The following is a 25792-nucleotide window of genomic DNA, read 5'->3' on the forward strand; positions in this document are numbered from 1 at the left end:
AAACTACTTTAGACATTGGCTCAAATCTAGGTTGTGTCTTTAGATTTTAAGAAAATTAACAGCTCAGGAAAAAAAATGCTGTTTTATTTATTTTACCTTTATTTAACTAGGCATGTCAGTTAAGAACACATTCTTAACCCTTTCACACGTACCATCACACGGGGTGATCGTTCTACAGTGGTCCCTGAAGCGTACGATCACACCCCGTGTGATTAGAACACTAATTTAGAACGCTCATTTAGAACGGCCAGTTTCGAATGACGCAACAATCAACATTTGAGCTGGCCACACTTTTTTCAGAAACTATTTACACAAACACAGTCCTTACAAAGTTATGTCCAGAATGTGAGCAGTTTATTTTTGGATGCAATGTTCAGATATTCACAGAAGTATCTATAGCATAACACAATCATCCTAACCGGAAAAAAGTAGGCTACATTTGTCCTAGCGCTGAGGAAGATTGACGCAACACAAGCGGTCATATTTTCTAACTCTCGGCTGACATAAACTACACTATGAATTAGCTAATAGCAATTACTATGTAAAATTAATCACATCACGGTTGAGCTCACCGTTGATCAAAATAATTGAGTAATGCACTTTCTACAAATTGAAAGTAATCCGACAATTAGTTTCAGCTCGCAGCTGGCCACACTTTTTTCAGAAACTATTTACACAAACACAGTCCTTACAAAGTTATGTCCAGAATGTGAGCAGTTTATTTTTGGATGCAATGTTCAGATATTCACAGAAGTATCTATAGCATAACACAATCATCCTAACCGGAAAAATGTAGGCTACATTTGTCCTAGCGCTGAGGAAAGATTGACGCAACACAAGCGGTCATATTTTCTAACTCTCGGCTGACATAAACTACACTATGAATTAGCTAATAGCAATTACTATGTAAAATTAATCACATCACGGTTGAGCTCACCGTTGATCAAAATAATTGAGTAAAACACTTTCTAGAAATCGAAAGTAATCCGACGATTAGTTTCAGCGCGCAGCCATGCTTTTTTACCTCACAGACACCGAAAATAATAAGAGAAGACAAGATGAGTTGTTGAAGGGGTGTGGTCTACCATCATTCACATCCCACATTCACTTCCTGAAGTTCTCAAAAAATGAGTGAACCCTTACTCACCTCATTTTGTTATAGCATCTTTGGTCCGACAGACGATCAAGTGAAACCCAGAATGCATTGTATGTCAACAAACATGGCTCCATACACATAGCTGGAATTAGCTTAGCTCATCATAATCAGTACAACCTTCAAAACATTATTTTACACACATACTATGCGCCCTTTACAATTTATGCAAAAATCGGAACGCATTATTTATCACGGGTAATTGAAAAACGTAAATAAAATAGTAAATATATCAATAATAACACACAAAACATTTTCTGATAGTGTTTTATTGATACAAATTGCGCGTTTAGGCAGTCAATCACGGTAACCTCTCACTCCCACTCTTGAGCATTCAGTGTTGTTGTTTCTGTAACAATCACATCCTGGAATGGAGAGAACGTTCGAACATCACGTGCATAAAAAAACTCACGCTGGGGCGACCGTTAGAAATATTTGGAACTCACGCGTGAAAGAGTTAATTACAATGACGGCCACCCGGACGACAGTGGGCCAAGTTAAGTCAAAGACAGTGGTTAAATGTTCTGACTATATTTATTTCGTTCAAGTATCTCAGGTTTTAGCCCACCCAGTTGGTGGCGACAATACATCTTTCTGGGTGTAGTCAGCCAATAATATCTTGAAGAAGAAGCAGCATGTTCTGACTCGAGGTGAGGCGCCTAGGACATTGTACAATTAGCTCATCATTAGTTCTGGTTGGCAAGCATGTGAATGGCACAGATAGAACAACGAGACAGATATTTCACTGGATGTATAAATATGAAGCATCCGCTTGGCGTTTCCACCAAGTATGGTAGTGAAAGGAGGCCCAGCGGCCAGCAGTGGGAGAAGATGGATTTTGGCCTACATTCTGCAAACGTCATAGATGAAATATTTGATATCAATAGTTTTCTGTTCACAAAACTAGAATATGTTATGAACAGAGTTGACTAAGTTTTGTACACTTTAGCCTTTAACTTTTGCCAAGTTTTTACAAATTGCGTTATTTAGGAGTGCAAAGGCGAATTGAATTATTGAACACGCGCATTTCACAGACTAGGTGTTCCCTAACGGAAATATGCAGCTGTCTGCTGGAACGGGCCAATAAAATCCGCGAGATCTTATTGGCCCGTTCGTGCTTGCCTTTGCCCACCTCCTTGATTGTTCTGCCCACGAGGACTAATTTGTTCCCATTGGAAACAACAGGCTGTGGTGTATCTTGGTTTAGTTATAAAACATATTTGTTAATGTGTCGTTATATTGTTGTAAGTATTTTGAAGAGAATGAAAGATTGACGTGTAGGGTCACTGAGGTTGGACGGGATTTTGGGGATGGGCCTATTTGAAGAGTAGGGCTTTTTTTATTTTCTCAGAAGTACTGAGTTAGGTAGGAGGATTTAGAAATGTGGCGCTAATATTGTAAATCGTAATTGACTCACACACTCCAGTACAGTAGGTGTCGGCATGCACCTTAAACGTATGTTTGCGGACCGCCATTGCACCATAGAAAATGAAGGTTCTCACTGATACAGTCTGACAAACATGTTACGCTACCGTATTAAGCAGTCAAAGGAAGTCATAACTATCGGTCTGTTTTCTGTGTAAGGACTGCTAGCTACAGTGCACACTCCTGTTGACCCCTGCTGTGAGACGGAGAACAAGACACATGTGTAATGTAACGTTCATGTTTTTCTATCTCTTGCACCTAGCGTAGCTTGCTAGCTGTCTATCACTTTTTATCAGTGTTGGTTTGTTGTTAGCTATCTAGCTAGTTAACGTTAATGTCTTTATGTAACGTTACCAAGCTAGTTAAATCTTCATATCGTTAACTTTTCAGCTTACTAACGTTAGCTATCTAGCTAAATATGGACTAACAGTGGTAACTCGTTATCTGCTGTTAGCTATCTTGCTAGTTAACGTTAGATGTCTTTATGTAACGTTACCAAGCTAGTTAAATCTTCATATCGTTAACTTTTCAGCTTACTAACGTTAGCTATCTAGCTAAATATGAGCTAACAGTTAGTGGTAACAACTCATTGTGACAACTTTATCAGGTAGCTACTAAGCTAGGTGCGTTTAGCAACGCTAGTATTTAACTTACAAACTGGAGTTGTTGGGAATTTCCTTGCAACCCCCCCCCCCCCCTGAAAAGTCTGCCAGAAGTGAAATGCAATTCAATTTACTATGTGGATTGTGTATATAGTTGATCATTATGCAGGGGGAATTTGAGAATATGGAACATATGCTGTGGGTCTTGCATTTCCTCAGGGAGGTCAGTTCCTTACTGCTTACCTCAAGTCAAAAAGTCCCCCACAATTTCTGGGTTTTTTTGTGCAGTTATGGCGCACTTGCAGGACTGTTATTTTGGCATGAGGTAAGCGGAGAGGAAGTGGGTCTACAACTGACCCATGTTTGGAAAGTTTAATTCATGTTCTATTATATTATTTTTCTCAATTTTCCCCCCATCATAAGGACCAACCGTACGGACAATCGGCAGAGTAAGTTGAAACTACATTTTATTTAACTAATGGCATCCGGCTATGGAACGCCGTGTGGGTATTTGCGTGTAAAACAATATACACGTCAAAAACATATACACGTCAAAACACTATTTGACTCGTCAAATAAACTTTCAATTTGACACGTCAAATAACACAATTCTATTATAGAATGTTGTGTGTACTGCATTTGCACGTGCAAGCCAAGCGCCACCACTACGATCAGTAGCACTGTCAAAGATGTAGAAAAAATACGTCTGCAAACAAGTACACCAGCCACGAACGATGTGTTTACCATACCGCGTTGGTAATAAGTCATTTATTTGTTCGACCGAATGGGATAACGTCTGTGTGAGCATTTGAAATAAGATCAATATCAAACGAACATGATCAATGTTTGCAAGTATATTTGATAAGGATGTTATTAGCAACTTCTGGGGTAGCTAGCTTTAGCTTGGTAAGTTAGCCAAAATAGTGGAATTTGCTTTTCGCCTTCAAAATAAGTCCCTTTTTGAAAGTGACGCTGAAGGTTACAATTGGTGGAATCATGCCATATTTAGACAAAACAATGTTAAACAAGGTTGGAATGTGGAGCAATGAAATGGGGTATCAGTCTTCGGTGACACCCACAGAACACAACTGAAGAGTTGACGCAAATATTAGCATCATAGATCTTATTAAATTAAAGGTTAAATAAAATAAGAAGTAAAACATACAACAAAAAATGCAGGACTTTGACTGTGGGAAATGACCTCCCCAGTCAGCGTATTGACATTCATATTGCACTGTATGGCCTTACCCCCTCAGAGTAATCGGACTCCAAAGCATCCACATTGTATTCTTTTTCCTCTGGAATAGTGTTCAATACACATAGTAGGTTGACTGGTACAATACATGTGGCTCAATTCAGTGGTTTCAGAGTCCCGCAATAATAACTACAACGTTAATGTTCTCTGGTTGTCACTGAATAGACTGATAACCCATGTCATTGATCCACAATCCATAGGTAAGCCTGTACAGTGAAATAAGTATGTCCCCAATTGAATTTGAAAGTCTAAATCATCCAGTGTGATTTCAACAGATTGTCAAATTGTCTTGTTTAATTTATAACATTCCAACCTCGTTTAGCACGATCTTTTCCGTTATGGCATGATACCACTATTTGTATTCATTTATATCACTTTTAATGAGACTTATTTTGAAGCGAACTGCAAATTCCACTATTGTGGCTAGCTTCACATAGGTGGGTCAGAACATCATTAATCAAATAAGAACTGTCTTATTAATTAGGGGTATTTTAGATGACACCCAGCTAGATGGTTAGCTAACTATAGCTACTGAAACAGATGTCGTTTTGCTATGTTTTTGGGGAAGAACATTGTTTGCATCCATCAGCTAGCTAGCTTTTTTTTATGACCAGCACTGTCCAGAGTTTGGGAAGTGTGTCTGCGTTCTTGGGGCAGGTGCAAGAGAACTTTACCAGCATCATAGCATTCGTATCGTGAACCGTTGTGACAATTGAAATACGAGTGATGGTGTAATGAATGTATAACAACTATGTAAAACATTTATGAATGTGTTAAATTATGTGACGTACAGTCATATTCAGGTCTTGATTAGTCAACAAGCTTATATGACGAGTCAAATAGTGTTATTTGATGTCAATGTTTTAATGTTAGCAAGCTAACTACCTGAGTGCTAGCCTTGTAAACATCATGCAGCGAGGTAGCCAGCAAACCAACCTGGTCTCAGCATTTCATATGATTCTGTACGTAAATCTGAGACATCATGCTAAATGAACTGTTACATTTCATATGGTATGTATTATTTTGTGAATGTTTATCACAATTTGTATTATGTTCCAAATTTGCAAAATGTACAATATGTTGTACGTTTGCAAAACATATATGTTACAAATTCTAGCTAGGTGGCTGTTAGCTGATGTTAGCTAGAGATAAGGGTTAGCTAACATACTAAGTAGTTGCAAAGTATCTAAAAAGTAGCTAATAAAATGCTAAAGTTGTCTGTGATGAGATTCTAACTTGCCAGACGTTACCGTTATATGCCCACCTACCCACCCCGACCAACCACCCAGTAACCATTTGTCTTATGTTACATTTGGTATGGTTATATTTGGTATGGTTACATATCAAACTAATTTGAGTGTCCCGGATTTACATTTACTATGTTACGTCTCGTCTATCAGACCAGGCTGAGCTAACAGCTGGCTTGCCACAGAGTGCATTCAGAAAGTATTCAGACCCCTTGACTTATTCCACATTTTATGTTACAGCCTTATTCTAAAATGGATTAAATAGTCCCCCCCCCCCCCACCCATCACATTTACACAAGTATTCAGACCCTTTACTCAGTACTTTGTTGAAGCACCTTCTGGCAGCGATTACAGCCTTGAGTTTTCTTGGGTATGATACTACAAGCTTGGAACACCTGAGTTTTGGGAGTTTCTACCATTCTCTACAGATCCGCAGATCCTCTGTCAGGTTGGATGGGGAGTGTCGCTGCTCAGCTATTTTCAGGTCTCTCCAGAGATGTTAGAATGGGTTCAAGTCTGGGCTCTGGTTGGGCCACCCAAGGACATTGAGACTTGTCCTGAAGCCACTTCTGCATTGTCTTGGCTGTATGCTTAGGGTCGTTGTCCTGTTGGAAGATGAACCCTTGCCCCAGTCTGAGGTCCTGTGCGCTCTGGAGCAGGTTTTCATTAAGGACCTCTGTACTTTGCTCTGTTGATCCTGACTAGTCTCCTAATCCATGCAGCAGAAAAACATCCCCACAGCATGATGCTGCCACCACCATGCTTCACCATAGGAATGGTGCCAGGTTTCTTCAACGTGACGCTTGGCATTCAGGCCAAAGAGCTCAATCTTGGTTTCATCAGACCAGAGAATCTTGTTTCTGTTGGTCTGAGGGTCCTTTAGGTGCCTTTTGGCAAACTCCAAACAGGCTGTCATGTGCATTTTACTGACAAATGGTTTCCATCTGGCCTCTCTACCATAAAGGCCTGATTGGTGGGGTGCTGCGGAGATGGTTGACTTTCTGGAAGGTTCTCCCATCTCCACAGAGGAACTCTGGTCACATGTTTTGTTCAATCAAGTTCATATTTACATAAAAAAACAGCCTTTTACATTAGCATGTGATGTTCAGAACTAGCATACCCACCGAAAACTTCCGGTGAATTTACTAAATTACTCACGATAAACGTTGACAGAATACATAAGTTATTTTAAGAATTATAGATACAGAACTCCTTTATGCAATCGCTATGTCCGATTTTTAAAATAACTTTTCGGCGAAAGCACATTTTGCAATATTCTGAGTACATAGCTCGGCCATCACGGCTAGCTAATTTGACACCCACCAAGTTTGGGGGTCACTAAACTCAGAATTACTATTAGAAAAATTGGATTACCTTTGCTGTTCTTCGTCAGAATGCACTCCCAGGACTTCTATTTCAACAACAAATGTTGTTTTGGTTCCAAATAATCCATAGTTATATCTAAATACCGCTGTTTTGTTCATGCATTCAGGTAACTATCCAAAGGGTGACGCGCATTTCGTGACAAAAGATGTCCAAATATTCCATTACCGTACTTAGAAGCATGTCAAACGCTGTTTAAAATCAATTTTTATGCTACTTTTCTCGTAAAATAGCGATAATATTCCAACCGGGCAACGTTGTATTCATTCAAAGGCTGAAAGAAAAAAATGGAGTAGTCTCGTGAATGCGCATCTCAGTCTCACTGTCCCCAGGCTGACCACTTACAAATTCTCCTGCTGTTCTTTGCCCAGAGACAGCAGACACCCCATTCCACTTTCTGGCGGCTTTAGAGAGCCAATGGAAGCCTTAGAAAGTGTCACATTACAGCACAGATGCTGTAATGTCGATAGAGATGCAACAGAAGGATGACAAATTGTCAGACAGGGCACTTCCTGTATGGAATCTTCTCAGGTTTTGGCCTGCCATATGAGTTCTGTTATACTCACAGACACCATTCAAACAGTTTTAGAAACTTTAGAGTGTTTTCTACCCAAATCTAGTAATTATATGCATATTCTATTTTCTGGACAGGAGTAGTAACCAGATTAAATTGGGTACATTTTTTTTTATCCGGCCGTGAAAATACTGCCGCCTATCCCAAAGAAGATAACATAATGTCCTAGGAGTGTCATCTGATGAATATCATCAAAGGTTAGTGCTGCATTTAGCTGCGGTTTTGGTTTTTGTGACATATGCTTGCTTTGAAAATGGCTGTGTGATTATTTTTGGCAGGGTACTCTCCTGACATAATCTAATGTTTTGCTTTCGCTGTAAAGCCTTTTTGAAATCGGACAGTGTGGTTCGATTAACGAGAGTTGTCTTTAAAATGGTGTAAAATAGTCATATGTTTGAGAAATTGAAGTTATAGCATTTTTGAGGTATTTGTATTTCGCGCCACACGATTCCACTGGCTGTTGACTAGGGTGGGACGCAAACGTCCCACCTAGCCCAGAGAGGTTAAACAAATCAAAATATATTTTATATATGAGATTCTTCAAAGTAGCCACCCTTTGCCTTGATGACAGCTTTGCACACTCTTGGCATTCTCTCAACCAGCTTCACCTGGAATGCTTTTTCAACTGTCTTGAAGGAGTTCCCACATATGCTGAGCACTTGTTGGATGCTATTCCGAAACTCTGCGGTCCAACTCATCCCAAACCATCTCAATTGGCTTGAGTTCGGGTGATTGTGGAGAACAGGTCATCTGATGCAGCACTCCATCACTCTCCTTCTTGGTCAAGTAGCTCTTACACAGCCTGGAGTCAAATGATTGTCCCGCTAAACGCAAACCAAATGGGATTACGTATTTCTGCAGAATGCTATGGTAACCATGCTGGTTAAGTGTGCCTTGAATTCTAAATAAATCACTGACAATGTCACCAGCAAACCACCATCAGACCACCTCCATGCTTCACGGTGGGAACCACACATGCAGAGGTCATCCGTTCACCTACCCTGCGTCACAGGCACGGCGGTTGGAACCAAAACCTCAAATTTGGACTCAACAGACCTAAGCACAGATTTCCACCGGTCTAATGTTAATTGCTTGTGTTTCTTGACTAGGGCTGGGCGATATGGACCAAAAGTCATATCCCGATATATTTAGGCTGAATATCGATTTAAGATATATATCCCTATATTTTTTCCGCAAAGTGAGAGCAAATGTTCAGTCAAAGTCAAAGCCAGATATGACATGTCTCAAGTAGTTTTATTGAAACCGGCTATTTCAGTGAACAGTTGAAAAATCAAATGAATAAATAATAAACAGGGCTCTTCACCTGGTTCAGATTAAATGCTCAGCTGTTCAAATAACACTGTATAACAACAGGAGTACCTTTTTTGAAATCAAAGCTCATAAGGTGCACATTTAAATAAATAAAAATAGCCTATAAAATAAGCCTATTTTTGTTTAAGATATTTTTTTCTGAAATAAATATTATATATATTTATGAGAAGTAAAAAAAAAAAATAGTTTGACGACTTTAAATGGCTTATTAAAATCTAATTACAGATTTCTTCTCCTTTCTAACAAATCCACAGATGCAAATAACGAACATTACAAAATAATAAAATATGACAAACCCTAGTAAGGGCAGCAATTATACACTGCTCAAAAAAATAAAGGGAACACTTAAACAACACAATGTAACTCCAAGTCAATCACACTCCTGTGAAATCAAACTGTCCACTTAGGAAGCAACACTGATTGACAATACATTTCACATGCTGTTGTGCAAATGGAATAGACAACAGGTGGAAATTATAGGCAATTAGCAAGACACCCCCAATAAAGGAGTGGTTCTGCAGGTGGGGACCACAGACCACTTCTCAGTTCCTATGCTTCTTGGCTGATGTTTTGGTCACTTTTGAATGCTGGTGGTGCTTTCACTCTAGTGGTAGCATGAGACGGAGTCTACAACCCACACAAGTGGCTCAGGTAGTGCAGCTCATCCAGGATGGCACATCAATGTGAGCTGTGGCCAGAAGGTTTGCTGTGTCTGTCAGCGTAGCCTCCAGAGCAAGGAGGCGCTACCAGGAGACAGGCCAGTACATCAGGAGACGTGGAGGAGGCCATAGGAGGGCAACAACCCAGCAGCAGGACCGCTACCTCCGCCTTTGTGCAAGGAGGAGCACTGCCAGAGCCCTGCAAAATGACCTCCAGCAGGCCACAAATGTGCATGTGTCTGCTCAAACGGTCAGAAATAGACTCCATGAGGGTGGTATGAGGGCCCGACGTCCACAGGTGGGGGTTGTGCTTACAGCCCAGCACCGTGCAGGACGTTTGGCATTTGCCAGAGAACACCAAGATTGGCAAATTCGCCACTGGCGCCCTGTGCTCTTCACAGATGAAAGCAGGTTCACACTGAGCACGTGACAGAGTCTGGAGATGCCGTTGAGAACGTTTTGCTGCCTGCAACATCCTCCAGCATGACCGGTTTGGCGGTGGGTCAGTCATAGTGTGGGGTGGCATTTCTTTGGGGGGCCGCACAGCCCTCCATGTGCTCGCCAGAGGTAGCCTGGCTGCCATTAGGTACCGAGATGAGATCCTCAGACCACTTGTGAGACCATATGCTGGTGCAGTTGGCCCTGGGTTCCTCCTAATGCAAGACAATGCTAGACCTCATGTGGCTGGAGTGTGTCAGCAGTTTCTGTAAGAGGAAGGCATTGATGCTATGGACTTGCCCGCCCGTTCCCCAGACCTGAATCCAATTGAGCACATCTGGGACATCATGTCTTGCTCCATCCACCAACGCCACGTCGCACCACAGACTGTCCAGGAGTTGGCGGATGCTTTAGTCCAGGTCTGGGAGGAGATCCCTCAGGAGACCATCCGCCACCTCATCAGGAGCATGCCCAGGCATTGTGGGGAGGTCATACAGGCACGTGGAGGCCACACACACTACTGAGCCTCATTTTGACTTGTTTTAAGGACATTACATCAAAGTTGGATCAGTCTGTAGTGTGGTTTTCCACTTTAATTTTTAGTGTGACTCCAAATCCAGACCTCCATGGGTTGATAAATTGGATTTCCATTGATTATTTTTGTGATTTTGTTGTCAGCACATTCAACTATGTAAAGAAAAAAGTATTTCATACGATTATTTCTTTCATTCAGATCTAGGATGTGCTGTTTAAGTGTTCCCTTTATGTTTTTGAGCTATATATATATATATATATATATATATATATATATATTATATATATATATATATAAATGAATGAACAAAATAAATAAATAAATAAATGAACAAAATAAATAAAGAACAAAATAAAGTGCTCAGTTTGAGAAAATGTTTTTTAAACATCAGCCTGAGATTACCATTTGCTTTTTGTTAACTCAATTTCTTATCTGAACAGCCTCAACCAGTTGCACAAGAAACAGACTATCAACTCAAACATTTTCCCCCTCTTTTTTTATTTTGATAAACAGTAATGCTGTCTTGAGGTAGACATTAGGCACACTGCGGGAAAATGAAGTTTGCAGTGAGCTTTGTTTCGGGGCTGGAGCGTTTTCGGGTTGTCGACAGCTTGCGGCTGGGGCTTCTGCAGCGCGCAGTTTCACACACTCTTCGTATTGCAGTTTGTGCCACTGTTTTAGGTGGTGAAAAAGATTTGTAGTGCTTCCACCCCTGGCTGTAACTTTTTTATGGCACTGCCTACATATAACGTGATTTTGTTGCTCATCTGATACTTTGAATCCGAACCATCTCCAAATTACTGAGCCAATGCTTTTTCTTTTACTAACCAATTCCTCCTCAAAACGCTCCGCAGACGCTGTTGCTTCCTCCATGTTTGTTGAAGTGTCTGTTCCTGCCCCTCCCCCCTCTGTGCATGAAAGAGGAGGGGCGGGGCGCGTGGAGCAGCACAGAGAGCTCCGGGTCTGCAGCTTGCTTGGAGCAAGGATCAAAGCGCAAATTTGAACTATATCGATATATGCGAAATGGTCTAATTTCATATCACATTTAAAATATATCGATATATTTTTTTATATCGATATATCGCCCAGCCCTATTCTTGACCCAAGCAAGTCTCTTATTGCTGTCCTTTAATAGTGGTTTCTTTGCAGCAATATTATCGTGAAGGCCTGTTCCACGCAGTCTCCTCTGAACAGTTGATGTTGATATGTGTCTTTTACTTGAGCTCTGAAGTGTTTATTTGGGCTGCAATTTCTGAGGCTGGTAACTATTGAACGTATCCTCTATACCAGAGGTCTCTCTGGGTCTTCCTGTCCTGTGACGGTCCTCATGAGAGCCAGTTTGATCATAGCGCTTGATGGTTTTTGCGACTGCACTTGAAGAAACTGTCAAAGTTCTTGAAATGTTCTGCCTTGACTGACCTTAATATCTTCAAGTAATGATGGACTGTCGTTTCTCTTTGCTTATTTGAGCTGTTTTTGCCATAATATGGCCTTGGTCTTTTACCAAATGGGGCTATCTTCTGTATTCCACCTCTACCTTGTCACAACACAACTGATTGGCTCAAACACATTAAGGAAACAAATTCCACAAATGTACTTTAATCAAGGCACACCTGTTAATTGAGATGCATTCCAGGTGACTACCTCATGAAGCTGTTGAGAGATTGCCAAGAGTGCGCAAAGCTATCAAGGCAAAGGGTGGCTACTTTGAAGAATGTCATATATAAAATATATTTGGATTTGTTTAACACTTTTTTTGGTTACTACATGATTCCATATGTTAGTTGATGTTTTCACTTTTATTCTACAAAGTGGAAAATGTAAAAAATAAATACCTGGAATGAGTAGGTGTGTCAACTTTTGACTGGTACTGTATGTAAATAAGGTCTTTGTTTTTTATTAATATGCAAAAATGTCAACTTGTTTTTGCTTTGTCATTATGGGGTAGTGTGTTTAGATTGCCGAAACATTTTAATTTATTAAAGTTTAGAATAAGGCTGTAAAATAATGTGGAAAGTCAAAGGGTCTGAATAGTTTGCGACTGCACTGTAGGTTTGCCAGTCGTGAATGCTGCATATAGACTAGCTATTTGCTTATCTAGCTAAGTAAACTTTAATAATCGACTCGTTTCAGGCATACCACAGATGACCTAAGACACGGACATAAGGAGAAACATGTTTGACGCTATCAAGGATCAAATATGGGAAGGTAGCTAGCCATGTTTTTAACTTTGCATCTCCTTTTCTCATTATAATCATATTGTTGTACCTGCTAGCAATGATATTGTCATATTTATACTGACTCATCTCTATTTTATATCCTCTCAATGAAGAGTTGGGACCTCTGAACCCAAACTGGTTTGAGGAACTCACTGCTAAAGCTTCCAGTTGGGATTGGGGTGATACAGAGAAAGAGAATCCCAGCACTGCAATATCTTGTGGACAAGATGGCAGTTTCAAAACACCATTGGGGAAATGTCCCCTTGATGGTGATATGTTCTCTACCCCGAAGATTTTCAGGCAGGGAAGACCACAGTCACCTGAGACACTGACAGAAGATGCACTTTTCTTTCCTGATCAAGGTAGAGAAATATTCTGTTTGCGCTGTTAAAATAAACTATTCTTAATTTTATCATTGACCTACCCTAGCCCAAAATGTACTCTTAAGGATTGTTGGCAAGCCTACTCCTTTCACATCCAAGGACCTATACTACTGTTCAAAAGTTTGGGATCACTTAGAAATGTCCTTGTTCTTTAATTTTAAAGAAAAGCATAACAATTTTGTCCATTTTAAAATAACATATTGATCATAAATACAGTGTAGACATTGTTAAAGTTGTAAATGACTATTATAGCTAGAAACAGCTTTTTAAATGTATATTTTTTTTATGGAATATCAAAATACGTGTACAGAGGCCCATTATCAGCAACCATCACTCCTGTGTTCCAATGGCACGTTGTGTTAGCTAATCCAAGGTGATCATTTTAAAAGGCTAATTGATCATTATAAAACCCTTTTGCAATTATGTTAGCACAGCTGAAAACTGTTGTCCTGATTAAACAAGCAATAAAACTGGCCTTCTTTAGACGAGTTGAGTATCTCGAGCATCAGCATTTGTGGGTACGATTACAGGCTCAAAATGGCCAGAAACAAAGAACTTTCTTCTTGAACTCGTCAGTCTATTCTTGTTCTGAGAAATGAAGGCTATTCCATGCGGGAAATTGACAAGAAACTGAAGATCTCATACAACGCTGTGTACTACCTTAACAGAACAGCGCAAACAGGCTCTAACCAGAATAGAAAGAGTGGGAGGCCCTGGTGCACAACTGAGCAAGAGGACAAGTACAGTGGGGGAAAAAGTATTTGATCCCCTGCTGATTTTGTATGTTTTCCCACTGACAAAGAAAGGACCAGTCTATCATTTTAATGGTAGGTTTATTTGAACAGTGAGAGACAGAATAACAACAAAAATATCCAGAAAAATGCATGTCAAAAATGTTATAAATTGATTAGCATTTTAATGAGGGAAATAAGTATTTGACCCCCTCTCAATCAGAAAGATTTCTGGCTCCCAGGTGTCTTTTATACAGGTAACGAGCTGAGATTAGGAGCACACTCTTAAAGGGAGTGCTCCTAACCGCAGCTTGTTACCTGTAAAATAAGACACCTGTCCACAGAAGCAATCAATCAATCAGATTCCAAACTCTCCACCATGGCCAAGACCAAAGAGCTCTCCAAGGATGTCAGGGACAAGATTGTAGACCTACACAAGGCTGGAATGGGCTACAAGACCATCGCCAAGCGGCTTGGTGAGAAAGTGACAACATTTGGCGCGATTATTCGCAAATGGAAGAAATACAAAAGAACTCAATATCCCTCGGCCTGGGGCTGCAATGATGGAGTTGCAATGATCATGAGAACGGTGAGGAATCAGCCCAGAACTACACGGGAGGATCTTGTCAATGATCTCAAGGCAGCTGGGACCATAGTCACCAAGAAAACAATTGGTAACATACTACGCCATGAAGGACTGAAATCCTGCAGCGCCCGCAAGGTCCCCCTGCTCAAGAATACATATACAGGCCCGTCTGAAGTCTGCCAATGAACATCTGAATGACTCAGAGGACAACTGTGTGAAAGTGTTGTGGTCAGATGAGACCAAAATGGAGCTCTTTGACATCAACTCAACTCGCCGTGTTTGGAGGAGGAGGAATGCTGCCTATGACCCCAAGAACACCATCTCCACCGTCAAACATGGAGGTGGAAACATTATGCTTTGGGGGTGTTTTTCTGCTAAGGGGACAAGACAACTTCACCGCATCAAAGGGACGATGGACGGGGCCATGTACTGTCAAATCTTGGGTGAAAACCTCCTTCCCTCAGCCAGGGCATTGAAAATGGGTCGTGGATGGGCATTCCAGCATGACAATGACCCAAAACACATAGCCAAGGCAATAAAGGAGTGGCTCAAGAAGAAGCACATTAAGGTCCTGGAGTGGCCTAGCCAGTCTCCAGACCTTAATCCCATAGAAAATCTGTGGAGGGAGCTGAAGGTTCGAGTTGCCAAACGTCAGCCTCGAAACCTTAATGACTTGGAGAAGATCTGCAAAGAGGAGTGGGACAAAATCCCTCCTGAGATGTGTGCAAACCTGGTGGCCAACTACAAGAAACGTCTGACCTCTGTGATTGCCAACAAGGGTTTTGCCACCAAGTACTAAGTCATGTTTTGCAGAGGGGTCAAATACTTATTTCCCTCATTAAAATGCAAATCAATTTATAACATTTTTGACGTGTTTTCTGGATTTTTTTGTTCTTCTGTCTCTCACTGTTCAAATAAACCTACTATTAAAATTATAGACTGATCATTTCTTTGTAAGTGGGAAAACATACAAAATCAGCAGGGGATCAAATACTTTTTCCCCCCACTGTACATTAGTGTGTCTTATTTGAGAAATAGACGCCTCACAAGTCCTCAACTGGCAGCTTCATTAAATAGTACTCACAAAACATCAGTCTCAACGTCAACAGTGAAGAGGACTTGTGAGGTGTCTGTTTCTCAAACTAAACACACTAATGTACTTGTCCTCATGCTCAGTTGTGCACCGAGGCCTCCCACTCCTCTTGCGCTGTTCTGTGAAGGTAGTACACAGCGTTGTACGAGATCTTCAGTTTCAGAAGATAGTTCTTTGTTTCTGGCCATTTTGAGCCTGTAATCGTACCCACAAATGCTGATACTCCAGACACTCAACTAGTCTAAAGAGGGCCAGTTTTATTGCTTCTTTAACCTCTTACATCTAGACGTTCCGCTAGCGGAACACCTGCTCCAATAGCCAATGATGGGCGTGGTGCGAATTACAAATTCCTCAAAAATACAAAAACTTAAATTTTTCAAACATATGACTATTTTACACCATTTTAAAGACAAAGCCACGATTCAGCTTTTTGCCGCTTCTGAGAGCCCATGGGAGCCGTAGGAAGTGTCACGTAACAGCAGAGATCCCCTGTATTGGATAGAGATAATCAAGAAGGCCAAGAAATGGTCAGACAGGGTACTTCCTGTTTGGAATCTTCTCAGGTTTTGGCCTGCCAAATGAGTTCTGTTATACTCACAGACACCATTCAAACAGTTTTAGAAACTTTAGGGTGTTTTCTATCCAAAGCTAATAATTATATGCATATTCTAGTTTCTGGGCAGGGGTAATAATCAGATTAAATCGGGTACGTTTTTTTTATCCGGCCGTGAAAATACTGCCCCCTAGTCATAACAGGTTAATCGGAACAACAGTTTTCAGCTGTGCTAACATAATTGCAAAAAGGGTTTTCTAATGATCAATTCACCTTTCAAAATGATTAACTTTGATTAGCTAACACAACGTGCCATTGGAACACAGGACTGATGGTTGCTGATAATAAGCCTCTGTACGCCTATGTAGATATTCCATAAAAAAATCAGCCCTTTCCAGCTACAATAGTCATTTACAACATTAAGTGTCTACACTGTATTTCTGCTCAATTTGATATTTTCAATAGACAAAATTTTTTGCTTTTCTTTCAAAAACAAAGACATTTCTAAGTGTTCCCACACTTTTGAATGGTAGTGTACATGGTATGTTCAGAGGTAAAGTGGCTCTGGCAAACAAAACGGACAAATACTCCATCTACAGTGCCTTGCAAAAGTATTCACCCCCTTGGCATTTTTCTTTTTTTTTGCATTACAACCTGTAATTTAAATGGATTTTTATTTTTATTTCATGTAATGGCATTACACAAAATAGTCCAAATTGGTGAAGTGAAATGAATATAACTTATTTAAAAAATAATAAACGGGGAAGTGATGCGTGCATATGTATTCACCCCTTTGCTTTGAAGCCCCTAAATACGATCTGGTGCAACCAATTACCTTCAGAGGTCACAATTAGTTAGATTGCACACAGGTGGACTTTAAGTGTCACATGATCTCAGTGTATATAGTTGAAGTCGGAAGTTTACATACACCTTAGCCAAATACATTTAAACTGTTTTTTACAATTCCTGACATTTAATCCTAGTAAAAATTCCCTGTCTTAGGTCAGTTAGGATCACCACTTTATTTTAGAATGTGAAATGTCAGAATAATAGTGATTTCTTTCAGCTTTTATTTCTTTCATCACATTACCAGTGGGTCAGAAGTTCACATACACTCAATTAGTATTTGGTAGCATTGCCTTTAAATTGTTGAACTTGGGTCAAACGTTTCAAGTAGCCTTCCACAAGCTTCCCACAATAAGTTGGGAGAATTTTGGCCCATTCCTCCTGACAGAGCTAGTGTAACTGAGTCAGGTTTGTAGGCCTCCTTGCTCGCACACACTTTTTCAGTTCTGCCCACAAATTTTCTATAGGATTGAGGTCATGGCTTTGTGATGGCCACTCCAATACCTTGACTTTGTTGTCCTTAAGCTATTTTGCCACAACTTTGGAAGTATGCTTGGGGTCGTTGTCCATTTGGAAGACCCATTTGCGACCAAGCTTTAACTTCCTGACTGTCTTGAGATGTTGCGTCAATATATCCACATGATTTCCCTTCCTCATGATGCCCTCTATTTTGTGAAGTGCACCAGTCCCTCCTGCAGCAAAGCACCCCCACAACATGATGCTGCCACCCCCGTGCTTCACGGTTGGGATGGTGTTCTTTGGCTTGCAAGCCTCCCCCTTTTTCCTCCAAACATAACCATGGTCATTATGGCCAAACAGTTCTATTTTTGTTTCATCAGACCAGAGGACATTTCTCCAAAAAGTACGATCTTTGTCCCCATGTGCAGTTGCAAACCGTAGTATGGCTTTTTTATGGCGGTTTAGGAGCAGTAGCTTCTTCTTTGCTGAGCGGCCTTTCAGGTTATGTCGATATAGGACTCGTTTTACTGTGGATATAGATACTTTTGTACCTGTTTCCTCCATTATCTTCACAAGGTCCTTTGCTGTTGTTCTGGGATTGATTTGCACTTTTCGCACCAAAGTACGTTAATCTCTAGGAGACAGAATGCGTCTCCTTCCTGAGCGGTATGATGGCGTGGTCCCATGGTGTTTATACTTGCATACTATTGTTTGTACAGATGAACGTGGTACCTTCAGGAGTTTGGAAATTGCTCCCAAGGATGAACCAGACTTGTGGAGGTCTACAATTTTTGTTCTTCTGAAGTCTTGGCTGATTAATTTTTTTATTTTCTATGATGTCAAGCAAAGAGGCACTGAGTTTGAAAGTTGGCCTTGAAATACAGTCACAGGTATACCTCCAATTGACTCAAATGATGTAAATTAGCCTATTAGAAGCTTCTAAAGCCATGACATAATTTTCAGGAATTTTCCAAGCTGTTTAAAGGCACAGTCAACTTAGTGTATGTCAACTTCTGACCCACTGGAATTGTGATACAGTGAAATAATCTGTCTGTAAATAATTGTTGGGAAAATTACTTGTATCATGCACAAAGTAGATGTCCTAACTGAATTGCCAAAACTATAGTTTGTTAACAAGAAATTTGTGGAATCGTTGAAAGACGAGTTTTAATGACTCCAACCTAAGTGTATGTGAACTTCTGACTTCAACTGTAGCTGATTGGAACTGGTGGGCGCCTCTCTTCCGTAAAGCTTTAACATGGAAATATTCCTTTGTGGGAATCTTGTTAAAAAGGTGTAGTAATTTTACATTTTGTTTCATGAAAATAAATGGAAGTGAAGTTCCAAAGTTTCCAAATCCGTTTTGCAATTGAGGATTGTTAACGTGTGGACAGAGCGTTGGAACAGTTGTACAAATTCCTGCTCCGTCATAAGTTCTTTAACTGAGAACCCCTCTTTGGTGAACGAGTGCTAGGCCAACTGGTTAGAGGTAGGTCTAGCACTTGTTCACCAATCTCCTTTTTCCTGATGTTCTATGTTATACCTGATTACATGGCTGCGGAATGTGTGCACTGATATTTTTCCATTTTGCTGCTCAGGATCCTCTGCAACAGTAAAAATGGACACAAGCCCATGCTTATTTGGAAAACCAATAGACCGGTAAGAATGTCTGTCTCTTTTGTGCTGATACGTTGGCTTTTCACAAATGTTCTAATCTAAAAGTATACGTTGCTTTGCTAATGCCTGGATCCTGATATTCTGACCACCTGCTCAGAATGTAATGTCAGAACACCTGCTCTTGTGATGGTTGACATCAGTGGTTCTATTTTCAGCGAGACCCCCAGTAAATCCTATAGAAAAAGGCTGCATGGAGACAGTTTTGGTAAGCTGACTGGTGACTTTTCAGTGTTGATCGATGTTGATATTTAATATATTGGTATTTATTGTTTTGATTTAAAATTTGCACAACTTTCTTTTTACAGGGCTGCTTGACACACCGAAACACTCTACGGTAGGTGCAGCTGTTCTTGGGGAAATCTTTTTAAAACCAAACTAGTGTTTTAAAAGTTCCATTACACATTTTTAAAATTAAGATATTTTTATTTCCACAGGCACACTCTGTCAAACGTATATCTGAAAGTCTTGGTGCACAGTTAGACCCTGATATGTCCTGGACCAGTTCTCTCAATACACCTGTCATGTCGCCCACCATCATTTTGAGTAAGTATGATACTGTATGAATTTGTGGTTTTATTATAATGCGAGTTTTACATTGGTTGTCTAAAATGTCATGTCCTCACCCTTGCAGCTAAAAGTGAGGAGCGTAGGCCTATGTGCCCAGTAAGAATTGCTACCGAAGAGCAGGTTATGGTGAGTATTCCATACAATCCCAGAAAAACTCATGGCAGGTTAAGCATAAACAGATTTTTCTGGATGTCTAATGCTATTGACTTGCTTTAATTTTAAAAACTAAATTAGATAAATAGTACAATATTGCTCCAGTACATTGGTGTCCCCTTGATTACACTTGGATACTCTACCCATGCTCAAGGCATTTGTGTATCAGACTTGTGGAGAAGGATTTGTCTGCTCTCATATAGTTTGTGCGAAAGCTTTTCCCCTCGGCCAAGGAGTCTGGAAGCACAATGCTGTCACCAGAACAGAATGATAGACCTCTCTGTCAACACAATGGTGAGTATTTGTTGAATGGTAATGGTTCTACAGTAGTAAATATTGTAGAAGTTACTCTGCACAATAACACTGTGTAACAGATGCAAGTACTGATTATTTCTCTGGTATACCAACAGGACTGGATTCCCACTTGCCTGGTGTGATTGACATCTCCCCTGGCTTTCAAGACACGTTACCTGGTGACAGTGGCAGCCATTGGAAACAGACTTTACCAGATGCTATTGAGGACGGAGAAATCCGCAGCACAATGGCCGGTGTTCTAGATGGAGCTGAGGATGTCCTCTCCATATTCTTCAGCAACAGAAGTTTGGCTTTACAAAGGGTGAAGACCAAGGAGAGAATCAAAAGGAAGCAAAGTGGCGCAACTAAGGAACACGTACCTACTTCTACAATGGAACATGACAAAGTATCCAGTGAGAGAGCAGGAGAATACCAACACACCAGGGAAACCTCTGAGGCTCTTGAGTCCAGGACTGACATGAAGTCTGGGGATTTGGCGACTTCTCAGTGGACTCCAATAAGTGTACCTGACATTTCAGACTATGATATGGATTCATTTCACCATGAGGGGTCTTCCTTTACTAAACACATAATTCCACAAGATGGCATAAGTGAAACATTCTGTGACTTCACTGGAAGCCAGCAGCCAGATCGTGGCTCCTCTAAGCAGACTGTCCAGGTGGAGTCAGCCCTTTCCAGGAGAACATTACCATGCACCAGCCAGCCAGAGGGATCTCAATTGACAGGGTCTGTAGTCGAAAGCTCTCTAGAACACACCTTTCCCAGGAAAACAAGGACATTTGTTTACTGTGTCCAAAATCCACTTCTGTCAGTGCAAGATAAATATGTTACTCAGATGTTACCTGCATCACCTGGAACTGCTCCCAGGGGTAAGATTGTAATGTTTTTTAATCTCATTCCAATTATAGTATTGATTTCTTTCTTTCATTCAATGAAATTATTTCACTGATATATATTGATGCATGTGCTTTTATTCTCTTCCATCATGTTAGGTGAAAATCAGAACATAAAACAAAGTGGAACCATACCAAATGAAGCTGAGTTTAATAATCTTAACAAAATTGCCTTGGATGGGAAAAAGCCGCAAGTTCAGCAGAAAAGTGCAACTGAAGAAAATATTGTTTCACAAGCACCAACCAAAGACCCTGATCTTGATATGTCACAGCTTTGCAGGGTATTTGCGCAAGATTTTAGCCAAGTAGTTGACTACAGTCAACCATGCAGCAAAAGAGCAGATGCTATTAAAAATGGCTTCTCTGCATCAGCTTGTCTCTCAGCAATGAGACTAAGGAACAGAAAACTGTTGAATAGACTAGAATGGGGCCAGAAACCTGAACATCTTAACTCTGGCATCAGTGATGAAATGCATATTCCTGGTTCTCAGTTTAGCAACTCTGCAAACACGTCTAGAATGAAGAGTACAGTGTGTGATAGCAGCTTCCCCCCTTACACCCTTTCTGATGTCACACAAACAGAATCATCCAACGTTCACCCTAGCTCTGAAAAAAGTTATGGAAATCAATCATCTAGAGGGTTTATAACAGGTAACAACTGGATTATCTCTTTGCCTCCAGAAGCAATAAAGAAAGCAAAAGCATCATTAGATGACTTAATTGAGGAAAATATGACTGATGTTGTTACTGCTGCCAGTGAAGTGAAACCTGTGTTGTCGTGTGTGACAGGAAGCCGACTGTCCACAGAAGTGAAGTTCATTAGTCCACTCAACGTTGCCAAAAGGTCAAAGCAAACCAGCGTAAAATTGAATGGGCAAGTTCAGGTTCAGACCCCTCAGAGCATCAATGTTTTGGTTTCCTCACACCCTGGGTCTGGTTTCAAAATGGCCTCCAATAAGAAGATACATTTTTTTTCAGCAAATCTGGAGAAAGACAAGGATCTGTTTGAGATTGAGGATGAAATACCTGCAGTCAATATTCCTGAGATAAGCCTTCCTGATGAAGGTAACATGTCATGTGGATTGGAGCTTGTTGATGGATCTCATTTACCACCTCTACCCTATACACACCAGAGGTCTGTTGATAGCCAAGGTCCGTTGACAGCCTCACAGAGAGCTGATGTTTCAGAATTGTGCAGTCTCTTAGAAGCTGCAGACAGCCAATTTGAATTCACACAGTTTAAACCAGCAAAGCTGAACTTCTATGTTCCAGATGGTAGCCCCCCTCGTCAATCTGAGAAAGAATTGGATCCCGACTTTCTCACAGGCATAGATTTCGATGACAGTTTCAACTCTGATGTTGAGAAGCAATCTGTGAAGATGGCCACCCCTGACAAAAAGACAACTATTTCTCATTGCAAGGAAATTTGCCAAGTAACAACCACCGAAATTAAATCTAGTGGGGCATCATCCAGCAATTCAACAGAGAAACCCAAAGAACATGTTATCCACAGAAGAGTACTTTACTTTCCCAGTTATAGCTCTGAAAACATAGCTGAGCGCTCCTTTGGTTTGTTGACAAAAACCACAAACGAGAACCATCTGCTCGATATGGATACGAACACCAGTGGAATGGAGTGTGAAAGCAAAAATCTCCCCAAGTTGGGTGTGGGTTTTAAAACGGCTGGCGGAAATGCTATAATAGTTTCAGAAAAGTGTCTGAGCAAAGCAAGGGCCTTGTTTGCAGATTTCGAGGAAAAAAACTGTGCACCCAAGTGTGCAGTAAAAAATACGGAACAAGTTGAAACCTCACCTGTTCAATATAGAGGCGAAGTTGATACAAATGTTGATTCTAATGTGACACATTTTCATGGCCCTGAAAAAAAAGTAGATCTGAAGGAACCACGTGATGAATACATTGACAAGATTAAAGTGGACTTTATACATTCTCACAAACATGGGGATGGTGGTTTCCAGACAGCCAGTGGTAAAGGAGTGACCATCTCGGCAAAGGCCCTTAAAAAAACAAATGCGGTTTTCAAAGACTGTGACGCTATGGAAAGTTCAGGTTGTGCATCAGAAAAGCTGAGCAAAACAAGTGTATCAGAGACTGGCTGTAATCATTTTGAGAGAAACAATTGTGGCTTTAGCACTGCTCGAGGTAAGAGAGTTGATGTTTCTGCAACATGTCTACTGAAGGCAAGGACTCTCCTGAATGACTGTGATGAATTGGAAAATTCTAAGCCAGGGAAAATCCCTAGCTTGAATGCAAAGATACCAAGTCGGAATATTCAGCAGAAAAGTGATTGTGATTTTAAGAAACCCAGTTGTAAAGCAGCCTCCATATCAGCAAAGGTCCCTTTTACAGCAAAAACTCCATCATTTGATGGTGGCACGTCACATGATGTTCTAGGGGCAAAGAGGAAAATGCTTGAACCAGAAAATTCTCAAACCCATGCTAAAGATCCTTTGAAAAATGGATCTGGGTTCAGCACTGCCAGTGGTAAGAGAGTGTCTGTGTCCAAAAGGGCGCTGTTGAAAGCACAGGCTCTTTTGAGTGAATGTAATGTAGATGGAGAGGATCTTTCTAAATCAAAGAAAAAGATCAGAGTAGATCTTCATACCATTCAGAATCCTACACAGAAGCACAGTGGATTTAAGACTGCTAGTGTCAAAGAAGTTACCGTATCACCTAAGGCCCATAAGCAAGCAAAGGCTGTTTTCAACAACTGTGATTCCAATATGGACAGCTTAATCAGTGCTGAAGCAAAGCAAGGGAATATAGACGTAAAGTCTGCTGATGGTCTGATGAACAATCCAGGGGAAAGCTATTGTGCCTTCATCACAGCTGGTGGAAAGAATGTGCATGTATCTGAAAAATGTATTTTGAAGGCGAAGAGCATTCTGAATGAAAACCTTGATAACTGCACAGACTCAAATGCCATTGAGGAGGCTTGGTTTTCAGATGGTAGATTTTCATTACTCACTGAAACTCACTGTGATTTCAGCACTGCCAGTGGCAAGACTGTGCATATGTCTGATGGAGCACTCCAGAAAGCAAAGTCTATTCTGAACGAATGTGATGTAATTGAAAATCCACAACCTGAGAATGGCCACAAAGTGCATCTGGAAAAGATTCCAACAAAGGAAACGCATGAAATCTCTCATGGTAGCACAGCCAGTGGGGAAGGGGTGTTTATTTCAGAAAAGGCTCTTCAACATGTGAAGTCTGTGTACGTTCATGGTGAGACTGGTAATGTAAAATATTCAGTTGGCAGTAATCCAGTAGGAAGCCTTTTTGGTTTTAGCACAGCCAGTGGTAACGGACTGTCTGTTTCAGAGAAGGCACTTCAAGAAGCGTGTGATGATACCCTTGACAGTGATACTGACCCTCAAAAAAGATCTGAAGAAAATAGGCCACTGAAGGTCCCTACTCCCCATATTAATGTTCAGCGTGTACCGGTCAAAGCAGTTCGACTGGAGGACTGCGAAGTGATCCAGACCATTGTTGGAATGGCATGTCAGTCTTCATCTGTAGAATGTCAAGCGGAGTCTTCCTTGTTAAATTTTGAATCCCTTGGATTCAGTGGCTGCTCTGTGACCCAGAGGAGGTACTTTGCCCAGGAGACCATGGATTGTACCAAGGCTCTTTTAGAGGACGAAGACTTGACTGATCATTGTCCTGGAACACCAATCCAAGCTAACCCCATGTCCTCCAAGGGGGGTTTTGAGATGAGAAGTGGAATTGGGAAAAGGTCGGCAGAGGATTTAGGGATGACAGGTAAGATATACAGTACCAGTCAAAAGTTTGGAAACAACTACTCATTCAAGGGTTAGTTTATTTTTTCTATTTTCTATATTGTAGAATAATAGTGACGACATCAAAACTATGAAATACAACATATGGAATCATGTAGTAACCAAAAAAAGTGTTAATTCAATCAAAATATATTTTAGATTCTTCAAAGTAGGGTTCGTTCCTTGTCAATCATTGGCTCATTTGTGAAATTAGCATTCAGACAATATCTTTAATTAAATCATTCTAAAACCTTTAATGCAATTGCAGACAGAAGTTGACAACAGGGACATAGCATGCATGTTTCCAAGTAAGTTCTGCAAAATAGAAAGGGGCATGAGTTGTTGTTTTATTATTCCTACAGTCATATATCTTTAATGTCACTGCCTATGTCATTACCTTCTACTCATGAGACCAAAACCATGCCTACACAGCTATATAAACAAGAGTTTGTGTTATCTAAAAGCTCAGCAATAAATGTCCACTCCCCAAGTTGATTTATAGTGGAATGTCAGACTAGTCTCTTCTCTTAAACTCCCCTGCAGAGTTCTCTCAGTCACACATTTCTCAGACAGTTTCTTTTTAAGTGGCAGAGATTAGAAAAGTGTGGAACAATATTAAACCTTTAACTATATATATATCTATATATATAATCTGTAGTCTAGGACCCTATAAATGTAAGGAGGGAGGGGTCTCCCCTGCCTTGACAGCTTTGCACACTCTTGGCATTCTCACAACCAGCTTCACCTGGAATGCTTTTCCAACAGTCTTGAAAGAGTTCCCACATGCCGAGCTCTTGTTAGCTGCTTTTCCTTTACTCTGCGGTCCAACTCATCCCAATTAGGTTGAAATTGGGTGATTGTGGAGACCAGGTCATCTGATGCAGTATTCCATCACTCTCCTTCTTGGTCAAATAGCC

General features: G+C 40.6%; 1 protein-coding gene across 13 annotated transcripts in view; it reads left to right on the forward strand.

Moving 5' to 3' along the window:
- The first annotated feature begins 1625 nt into the window (after positions 1-1625).
- Positions 1626-25792, forward strand: part of brca2 (BRCA2 DNA repair associated) — a 43089-nt gene continuing 18922 nt past the window's right edge. For 2 of the 13 annotated variants that reach the window (XM_029772130.1, XM_029772138.1), the window contains exons 1-11: positions 2489-2806; positions 12737-12811; positions 12936-13184; positions 19072-19132; positions 19306-19355; positions 19456-19484; positions 19567-19693; positions 19782-19843; positions 20074-20164; positions 20281-21054; positions 21178-24858. In XM_029772130.1, coding sequence (XP_029627990.1) covers positions 12778-12811; positions 12936-13184; positions 19072-19132; positions 19306-19355; positions 19456-19484; positions 19567-19693; positions 19782-19843; positions 20074-20164; positions 20281-21054; positions 21178-24858 — 5158 coding nt within the window. In that variant the 5' untranslated portion in view covers positions 2489-2806; positions 12737-12777. Of the gene's footprint in view, positions 1804-2234; positions 2398-2485; positions 2807-2852; positions 3630-3664; positions 5447-7816; positions 7837-12736; positions 12812-12935; positions 13185-19071; positions 19133-19305; positions 19356-19455; positions 19485-19566; positions 19694-19781; positions 19844-20073; positions 20165-20280; positions 21055-21177; positions 24859-25792 lie in introns of those variants that run through there. The other 11 variants (XM_029772142.1, XM_029772135.1, XM_029772134.1 and 8 more) reach the window with 11 other exon arrangements.

Source organism: Salmo trutta, chromosome 13 (assembly GCF_901001165.1).
Source record: "Salmo trutta chromosome 13, fSalTru1.1, whole genome shotgun sequence".
NCBI classification, from domain to species: Eukaryota; Metazoa; Chordata; class Actinopteri; order Salmoniformes; family Salmonidae; genus Salmo; species Salmo trutta.